This window comes from Formica exsecta, unplaced genomic scaffold (genome assembly GCF_003651465.1).
Source record: "Formica exsecta isolate Colony F162 unplaced genomic scaffold, ASM365146v1 scaffold501, whole genome shotgun sequence".
In the NCBI taxonomy this organism is placed as follows: domain Eukaryota; kingdom Metazoa; phylum Arthropoda; class Insecta; order Hymenoptera; family Formicidae; genus Formica; species Formica exsecta.
Genome location: NW_021852253.1, coordinates 71005 through 80535, shown reverse-complemented (window position 1 = coordinate 80535; position 9531 = coordinate 71005). Strand labels below are relative to the sequence as shown.

Genomic DNA, 9531 nt, shown 5'->3' with positions numbered 1-9531 from the left:
TACAAGTTAGATATTTAAAAATTAGGAAAAAAATTATTAAGGAAATTTATTTAAGAAAATTTATTTTATGTCACATGCCCATATACATAAAAATACTTCAATAATAACTTATTATCGCTGTCCGTAATATATAGAATGGGATATATAGAATGACAAAACATCACGCACAGCTAATAAAACATTAATAAATCCATAATATTTCTCCGCAATTTTGATCCACAATTATGGATCTAGCACGCACATGCACCAACCGGTTGTTTTACCATAGCGAAAAGTGAATCTGGCCATGTAGTTCCGCTGGCTCTAAAAAATGGATCTAATTATCAGCATCTCTGATTTTTGAATGTAGTACAGACTCGCACCAAAAAACAATTTTTTACCGGTAGTCGAAAAGTGACTATGTAATTCTATAAAGTAAATATAGATGGAGAAATCCTCTACTTTACAAGCCAAAATGGCTGCTCCCAAGTTTTTCTCTCTATTTACATTCTAATTTACACGACCGTCTCATGTGCACGTATGAAATTGTACGTTAGATCAAAAATAGTTCTATTTAATACATTGCGAAATCACGCGATATATTATTATACTATATAATTATCTTCCAAATCGCATGAACAGTAATTTTATTTTTCAATTTCTGTATTTTCAGAGTCCAACCTTTCAAATAGATTATGATAAATGTCACATTGAAGAACATTTAATATCTCGACTATGCTGTCTGTAAATAACATTAAATTGATTATTTCCACGAGTCATACAACGTGGAGAAACTATACATGCAACACGTACTGCCATTTGAGAACCTGTCGCAACAAATACAAGTATCTAGTTCAGACTTTCGGTTATTCCACGAAGCACAGCGTGAAGGAGGATGCTGCTGCATCGCTCGTCGACCCCAGAGTCGAGGCACTGCGAGAGAAATTAATTTATTGCGACTATCTAGATCGTCAGAAAGTGAGAATGGGTTATATGAAGCGTTTCCTCCTGAAGAAGAAGATCGAATCCACAGAGAAACAGACGCGAAATCATAGGCTCATAAACGTGCCCGTCTACAGTATACTCTTGGACAAGAGAAATGATGAGAACAATGACAGTTTGCAGAAAAAACATACAGAAGCACATCTGACAAAATCTGTTAAATCTGTACACATGCCGTACGCAAGTACAGATAAATATAGTAGCGTAAACACATCGTCGAGCAATTCAAACGAAAATAATTTTGACGAATGTGCAATACCATTGAGTGACAAGTATAAAGCTCTGTATGATAAATACTTGAAAGAAAAAAAGCTGAATTTCAGCAAAGGAAAAGTGCTCACTCTAAAAGATTATTTAGAAGAAACAGATACAGATCCTTTGGACAAAAAAGATTTGCCCAATGTTCCGCTCAATTGGATGGTCGATGTCGAGGAATATGATGATACCTTGCTCGACAATACATGGCTCAGCAATTACGGCACTCCGGATCCCAACTCCGATATCAGTTCCGTTCCTTGCGGCGGATGTGGGGCCTTGATGCATTGCAAAGATCACGCTCTGCCGGGTTACTTGCCTTCGGAGCTGTTTCTGAAGAAAAGCGAAAAGCAACTGCGAATCATGATCTGTCAGAGATGCCACTTCATGAAGTATTACAATACTACGTTGGAGGTGAAGGTATCGGCAGACGAGTATCCAAAGCTCCTGAAGGTAATAAAGAAAAAAAAGTGTGCCGTTATCCTGATGGTCGATCTTACGGATTTTCCGTGTAGCATATGGCCCGGGATAAATAGTGTGCTGCATCCTCTGACTCCAGTATTTGTGGTAGGAAATAAGATTGACTTACTACCTCAAGACTCATCACACTTCTTTACTCACATTAAGGAGTGCCTGACAAAGGCTGTGGAAAATACAGGAATTAAGAAGGAGAAAATCAGGCACACAGCGCTCATATCTGCAAAAACTGGCTATGGTATAGAAGAACTAATAAATAAGTTACATACTCTGTGGAAGTATAAGGGTAAGCATATCGATTCGAAAAAATTGATTCTAAAAAGAGAGAAAATACATACTTAAAATATATTTTTTAATTCTTAGGAGACGTTTATGTAATTGGATGCACAAACGTGGGTAAATCCTCTCTATTTAATGCGTTGCTGCAGTCTGATTACTGCAAAGTACAGGCTGTGGATCTTATACAACGCGCGACCACGTCTCCCTGGCCGGGCACAACTTTAAATTTGCTGAAGTTTCCTATTTTAAATCCCCTAAGATGGAGGCTTTATTTGAGAACGTTGCGATTGAAACAGGAACAACAGTACAAATATGCTGAAGAGACATTAAGAAACCATCAGTTCAAAACAACGCGTAACATAAAGTATGCTACATTACAAAGTACGTATCGCGCTTGTATTATCAAGCAATTATCGCGATATGCAATCGCATGTATTTGATCGAAAATATTTGCGTTATTATATATTACGCGAAAGAATAAATAGTTATAATATCCAAATTTAGGTCACATTGGTAGAACATTTCAATCGAAATCAAATATTAAGGTACAGGACGATCTGTTCTCGGAAGGAAAATACTGGACTCATATGCCACAATTCGGTTTTGATGAAACTAAGGAGGAATATAAGTACAGCCGCTGGTGTTACGACACTCCCGGCACCATTCAATCAGATCAGATCTTAGATCTGCTAACGACACCGGAACTCTTGTCAGTTTTACCCACGAAAATAATCTCGCCTAGAACATTTATTTTAAAAGCAAATCAGACGATATTTTTGGGCGGAATCGGCAGATTGGATTATTTGGAAGGTGACAGTTTCATTAGGTATTCTTTCACGTATATTATCGAAGAGTAATCTATAAATTGAAGATATTAAGTTATTGTGAAAACGATTTGCATATTATTATGTAGGTGCACAATATTCTCGAGCAGGGAATTGCCGATTACTGTAACCAATACTGTGGACGCGGATAGTATATACAACGAGTTACTCGAAACGAAAGCGTTCGTCGTACCTGAAAGCGATCCGGACCGATTGAAACATTGGCCTGCATTAGGATCCAAGGAGATGGAAGTTATTGGTATCGGAAAGAATGAATCAGTTGCCGATGTTGTCTTGTCCAGCGCGGGTAATCTTTTTTTACAACAAATAAGAAGCTTCAGAAACACATCCGCGCCTTGTGACTCTAAATCTCATGAAAGCCTTAATTGTCACAGGATGGATCGCGATCACTGGTAAAGAAAACGAACGCGTCTCATTAAAGGCTTGGACCCCGCAGGGACGCGGCTTACATCTTAGAACGCCGGCACTCTTGAAGAAATCCGTCGCTCTACGTGGTTTACGAGTTTCGGACGCGCCGACATACAAAGACGGACGTCGAGTGTACAAAACGTGAAGGAGAAACAATAGTTTTTACTTATTTTCTATATATATATTCCAAATTCCTCACATCCCTACATTACACACACATATTTCATCGTTTACATGTGTAATCAATTTTTACACTTTTATTTCATGCGACTGCTATTTTGATAAAGATAAGAACACATCATGTATTATACTCGTATCTCTGAAGTAATGTTAATTATTGAACAATTTCACTTGTGCACGCATAGCATATGTCAATTAATTATTTTAATTAATCACTAGTAATCAACTAGTCTTCTTCCAGTGAAAATTCTTTCATTGAACATCGGGTATATAAAACGTTCGATTGACCTATGTTTCCAAATTTCATATAAAAATCTTTAGAAAAAATTTTAGATTTAAACGGCGACAATTTTTCTCTATTTCAATCGTCGACCTCCCGCGCTCGTATTTTCGCTTGCTTGTACATCCTTTTATAAAATTTTTCTAGATCCTTGTAAAACTCGTGACTTCGGGAGTGATCCCGAGTATACTCACAACTCGGATCGCATTCCTCAATACTGAAATAATATTTTCAAAGTTTAAATATATCAAAGCGTTCTATTTTCGACATGATAATTTCATTATTACTTACTCCATAGTTTCAGTAGCGCACAATTTTTCTCTAGCTTTCTGAAGATTTCTGATTTTGGATTGTAATCTGTAACGACATATCAATGTAAAAGAATTGTCGTGAAACACAAACATACACATACAGCCTTTTTTAATCAACTTACAATGACACCGTCGCTTCTTCCCGCGCATCGGACGGTCCGTAAATACAGCAGCATTCTTCGGTATTGGACGAATGTCTGTGACATCGACACTTAATATATTGCTTGGCTATATCCGAATCGTCGTAGCATTTAGAAAAGTAACAATTATACTTTAAACAAACTGGACAATTGTCCGTAACATGAATATTATCGTCGCATATCACGGCAGCTTCGGTTTGCTTTCGAATACATGGAGAATTCTTCCTTACTGAATGATAACACTGATCGATGCAATGGTTCGTGGTACACGTGGTATCACAATGGTGAGAATCGCCGACACTGCTAGATCTCTGACGATATCTATTACAGGATTAAATAGGAAACTTCTATGTATTGTTGTTAATGTTAATAATATAAAAATATCTTATATATATAATAATATGTACGGTCGGCAGCTCTGAGATCTCGGCTTAGTGTGACAGACTCTTCGTTGCCTAATAATACCTTTGATCGGCCTTTTTCTCTGCCCGCACATTGTTTGCTGAAATTTATAGATTCACAAAACTGACGTTACAGAAATCCTGGACAATTCTTAAATATTGGATATATGAAAGATGGTGAGAAAAAAAGAAATTATAAATATCATGCGTTCGTGTCGCCGATCTTCGTTTATGAAGTACCTTAGAGTTAATCATTTTTGGATTGACGACATAACATTTGCTCATACTTGTGTCATAGGAGCCCGACACTTCCTCGACAACCGTTTTGGTGGAGACCTCGATTTTGGGCGCTATAATACCCTGTGGTATGCAAAAATGGCGAAATGAGAAGTCTTATAATAGGACAGAGCACCGGATGTGAAAGGGAGACGTACGGGAAAGCATTTGGTCGGCTCCATCAATAGATCTACATCAACTCCAGCCAGTAAACCCTTGAAGCATGGCGCGGGATACAGTAAATCCGCTAGACTTATCTCGAACGTGGCCAGGGCAATGCCTCGACGGTGTGCCGGTGTCGTCCACTGTATTAGTTCCGCATACAGAAACTCCCGCTCCAAAGTACGCTGCAGCTCCGCCAAGGAGGCTATTCGAACGAAGATCTTGCTGAAGGTGAACGTGTCGTGGAATAGCAGCGGGAAAATTGGGCTTATTCTGCGTGTTTCCGCGCAGAAGTCGAGCGCGTTGAATCGCAGAGCCACTTTGCCATTGGGACACAACCAAACTCCGGGACACGTTATCTGAGAAAGAGGAGGAAAAAGAACGTCCCTTTGACATGAATAATTTTATACATATGAAATAGAATTGCGTACAAGTGTATATTTGGCAACCGACGAGGAGACACGTACCGCGTGTACGTCTAGCTGTACTTTAACGCGGAAAGCCCTGCCTGCCATCTCCAATGACAGCTTGACACATCGATCATATGGTTGACAGCATCGTTGCCGGATCTTGAAAATAATCACACTTTTCGCTTCGGCAAAATCATGATGAGTTACAGCGACGTACGAATTTTCCGTCTCGTGTATTCGTGCAGCCGGATTTTGCTTCCCGGATCAAACGTCTTGATTTAAAAACGCACGCGTACACTTTAGAAATCTATGCCATCTTGTGAAAGAGTATCTGTTGCCATGGAATGGCGGTACACAACATAGACTCGAATCAATATATCGAACTTTCTTTCAAAGTTCAGCCAGCACGACGATCGGTATTATTGTCGAGAGATGGTCCTTTTCTGAAATTTCGAAGAAAATCGCCGAACACATTCAAGCTTTATCTTTATTTTAAATCGTATAAAGTATTTTACATATTCATGTTTTGAACGGTACACCGGCAAATTTCCTCTCCAGTGGACCCCTCTGCAGTTTCCGGCGTGCGAGTTCGTGCGTTACAAAATCCGATTGTTTCCTGGAGAAGCGCAATCTCGGATCTTTCGTGATAGGTATCAGCGGTGCGGAGTACCAGCCATATCTAAATACAAATGATCTGTCGTTGAAACTGAAAAGTTTCTTACATGTCTACGTACATGCTTCCCGTCGACTTACTCCATGTTTACCGCCGGTGGCCTAAACGAATAAATATCCTTGGGCGTCATTTCCCGTCGTTTGATCAATTCGATATCATCCTTCCGGACGTCCCACAATGGGATAATGTCATGTTTCGCATAAAATTTGCCGGTCAATGGTTTCGTTCGAATAGTAGGCGTAAACGTTTCTCGCACATTTGTCAATTTGTTCTCCCTCTCGTATCTCTCCTTGTAAAAGCGCAGTTTGACAGGATTCATTAGTAAATTAGTTGCCATAATTTCTTCGGTTCCCGATTGGCGAAACTCTCTAATTTTGTTATTGCAGATAACGCTCGAGTCAGATCCGACTTTACATCGCAAAGGAAAAAAAACAGAAAAATAGAACATCTAGTTAACTAATTTCATTGATCTTTTATTTGTTGTCAAATAACGCATTCGCGAGAGATGACAGGAGCGACGATAGATAGAAGAGATATTGAAGAGAGAATATTGATATATATATTTATTTTAAAATATGTATATCGATAGAAAACACATACATAACAAGCGGAAGATCATGGCCGATCAGTCAGAGAGATTTCCAGGCCTATAACATCGTTGTCTACTTTTTCTCGTGTAATCAAATAGAAATTTTTCACAAATATACAGTCGTACCTTTCTTATTCTTTCCTCCTATATATAATTCCTATTCTTTCTCCGATTTTCCTCTCCCGTTGCTTCACTCTTTACACATGCGAATGTCAAACGTGAAGAATAATGAGAGAGCGTAGCAAGAGAAAGGGAGAGGAGAAAGAATAGAGAAATATGGAAAAAAAAATTGGAAGTTTTTGACTGTACAAGATATAAGAGGAACTAAAGCGCCGTTTCTTTCTACTAGTCTCCGACATTGCGCCCTAAAGCGTCACGCTGCTTAGAATAAATCGTTACGCGAGCTATTTATTAATCGGTTAATTAATAACGCTGTGAATACATTTCTTTACTGCATTCGATATAACGTACTTGACACAATTCATTTAAAACTACGCATCTTTAATCATGTAACACTATGAACACAATTATGGCAAAAAAAAGATATGAATGTCGGATATATTTGTTCAAGAAAAAAAACGGTTACATGCTTACAATTTAAATTCGTAAAGCAGTGGACACTTTGGAACGCGAGTTAGACCGATGAAACGAATGATGACAATCGCGAGATTTCTTCGTTGTATCTCTACTATTCGCGATAATTATAACAATATATAGCTGCCAATCTTTATATTTATATTTCTATAAATATTGGAGCCAAAGTATACTCTTGTGAAATCCGCATTAAGATTACAAAAATATGTCAATGCGATTATTTTTCGCTGTCGAAGAGACTTGAAAATATTCTAAAGTAAATTCGATAAAAAGTAGCCAAAATATTTCGTTTTACATTTTTTCGTTAATCCTTTCTGATCCAAAAGAAGATTGAAGAAAAATGAAATAAAATTTCTGAATTTTTTTATGTTAAAAGAAATTTACATGATATTTGAATCGCAATCTTTGAGTCAGAAAAGAATACACAATGTATATCTAAAAAAACAAATAGTTTTAAAATTTCAAACACACTGATTTTTCTCCGGTTATAAGAAAGCTAGTCATGCGAAGCACGATTTTGATAATTCTTTGAGGACATGATTTAACAATTGTTTATACATATCTTTTCACAACAAAAAAACAGAAAATCTAAAGCTTTCATATTTTATGTGAGTGTACTCTCTATTATAACTATGTAATAAAAATTTTTATTCCAACATTTAAATCGAATTACAAACTCGAAATTCTATAACGTGAAAAATATAAGTTTCTCGAAAACTAGAAAATATATATCTACATTTAATTATTTAATAAAGTTTGATTAAGTTTCTTCCTTCACATATATAACATATAAAATAGTTTCTGAAAATTATCAATTTTCGGCGTCTCGAGATCCGAGCTCGCTAGAAAAATGACTCGCTAACTCAGTCGAAAATCTTGCTTATAACCGAACATCAATTATACTTCAATGTGATGTATTCGTTTAATGTTTCTTGGTTCCATCTTTACTGTCGTCGCGACTATTTCATCACTGTGACAAAGAAGCGCGAGACACTTTGACGCGCAATGAGATTCACTCTTTCATATATTTTAAATCTATATTATATAAAATCGTTGTATAATAGTAAGACGCCGCGTTTTCTTCTGTTTGGTATATTATTCTTATAAAATTACTTTCTCTATCTGAATTAAAAGTCAGTTCTGTTCCATAACAGATATATCTGCAACTATCGAGGATACGTCTCTCGTTTCGCTGAAATGTTGCATTATGTTTCTGAAAAAGGCAAATTTTTTATGTAGTCGGAATTATATGCTATAAATTAAAACAAAGAATATGTGAATTTAAAAGAGAATTGAAAACAGATTATGTATTAAAAATTAAAAATTCATAATCTTCGAAATTAGAGACTTAAAATTGATGAACAATTAGAATAAAAAAAATTTCTGCAATATGTATTTAGGAATTCAATGATATTTGAAAACGGATGCCTATATAATTTCTTTTTCATTTTACTGATCTTTTAACGAGAATAATTTAACGCGTTTGTTCAATGTATCCTTTCTGCTCACCAAATAGTTTGCTGTTCCCTTCGGCGAGTTCCACATCCGCCATTCTATCAGTGTAAGATCTTTGCTTGTCAGCGCCGAATTGTGACAGATCCGCGATATTGCCGTTGTTGTGATACCCATTCTCGCATCTGCCTAAATAGCCATCCAACAACGGCGATCGGCAAGTGTCACGCGGTGACAGATAATCAGGATTGCTCGGCGACAGGATCTCCTCGTAGTACTCCACACTTTTTGGCTCCAGACCACCGACGGTGGAGCCGTACTTTCTCGGCAGAGTGGTCGATGTGTTCCTACCGCAATAAAAATCCGCTGTTGTACCGCCGTCGTTCAGGGACGATCTCGACATGGTGGTATTCTTGTATCCTGAGACCGCGAGATCGTTATCAGCGATGACATCTGTACTATGATATTTGACGCGCGACGCGGACAGATCCAAGGTTGGCGACTTCACGTATCTCTTCGGGGAATCGTACGAGGAAGACGGTAAGTAATGATCGTAGAGGGATTTCGCCTCTGGACTGTGATGACCGTGCGACGACGCGTCGCTATATCTCTCTCGGTCGACCGGCGATTTTCTGCAGGATATCTCATCGCCGTACAAACCATATCTATTGTCCGACCTATGAAATATAAACGTTAAATATGAATTTTTTTATGTAAAAAACTATTAATAAATAAATTATTATATAAAGCCAAATTTTTGCAATATATTTACTTCGTCCTGGAAACGCCATAGTTGTATAATCTACTGTCTCTTTCCC

General features: G+C 37.5%; 4 protein-coding genes across 7 annotated transcripts in view; 1 reads left to right on the top strand and 3 right to left on the bottom strand.

Annotated features, from left to right (window-relative positions):
- The first annotated feature begins 421 nt into the window (after positions 1–421).
- LOC115241671 (nitric oxide-associated protein 1) lies at positions 422–3610 on the top strand. Its single transcript, XM_029817543.1, has 6 exons — positions 422–527; positions 653–1999; positions 2077–2373; positions 2497–2818; positions 2906–3123; positions 3212–3610. The coding sequence occupies exons 2-6, from the start codon at positions 715–717 to the stop codon at positions 3388–3390; spliced, it is 2301 nt and encodes a 766-aa protein (XP_029673403.1). The 5' UTR covers positions 422–527; positions 653–714; the 3' UTR covers positions 3391–3610.
- On the bottom strand, positions 3412–5584 carry LOC115241672. Of its 2 annotated transcripts, none has more exons than XM_029817545.1 (7): positions 5463–5584; positions 4992–5354; positions 4798–4917; positions 4564–4658; positions 4139–4477; positions 3997–4062; positions 3412–3922 (listed from the first exon to the last, which is right to left on the bottom strand). In XM_029817545.1, exons 1-7 carry the CDS (start codon positions 5508–5510, stop codon positions 3787–3789), a joined length of 1167 nt encoding a protein of 388 aa, XP_029673405.1. In that variant the 5' UTR covers positions 5511–5584; the 3' UTR covers positions 3412–3786. The 2 variants fall into 2 exon arrangements, with proteins under 2 accessions (XP_029673405.1, XP_029673404.1); XM_029817544.1 differs by having other exon boundaries at positions 5427–5529.
- Positions 5585–5891: 307 nt separating this feature from the next.
- LOC115241677 lies at positions 5892–6559 on the bottom strand. The gene is made up of 2 exons (XM_029817549.1): positions 6159–6559; positions 5892–6084 (listed from the first exon to the last, which is right to left on the bottom strand). Exons 1-2 carry the CDS (start codon positions 6524–6526, stop codon positions 5925–5927), a joined length of 528 nt encoding a protein of 175 aa, XP_029673409.1. The 5' UTR covers positions 6527–6559; the 3' UTR covers positions 5892–5924.
- Positions 6539–9531, bottom strand: part of LOC115241669 — a 24755-nt gene continuing 21762 nt past the window's right edge. For all 3 annotated transcript variants that reach the window (XM_029817536.1, XM_029817538.1, XM_029817537.1), the window contains 3 exons: positions 9486–9531; positions 8771–9390; positions 6539–8474 (listed from right to left, as the gene is read on the bottom strand). The exon at positions 9486–9531 is cut by the window's right edge and continues 3603 nt beyond it. In XM_029817536.1, the coding sequence (XP_029673396.1) occupies positions 8467–8474; positions 8771–9390; positions 9486–9531 (674 nt within the window). In that variant the 3' untranslated portion in view covers positions 6539–8466. The remainder of the gene's footprint in view (positions 8475–8770; positions 9391–9485) is intronic.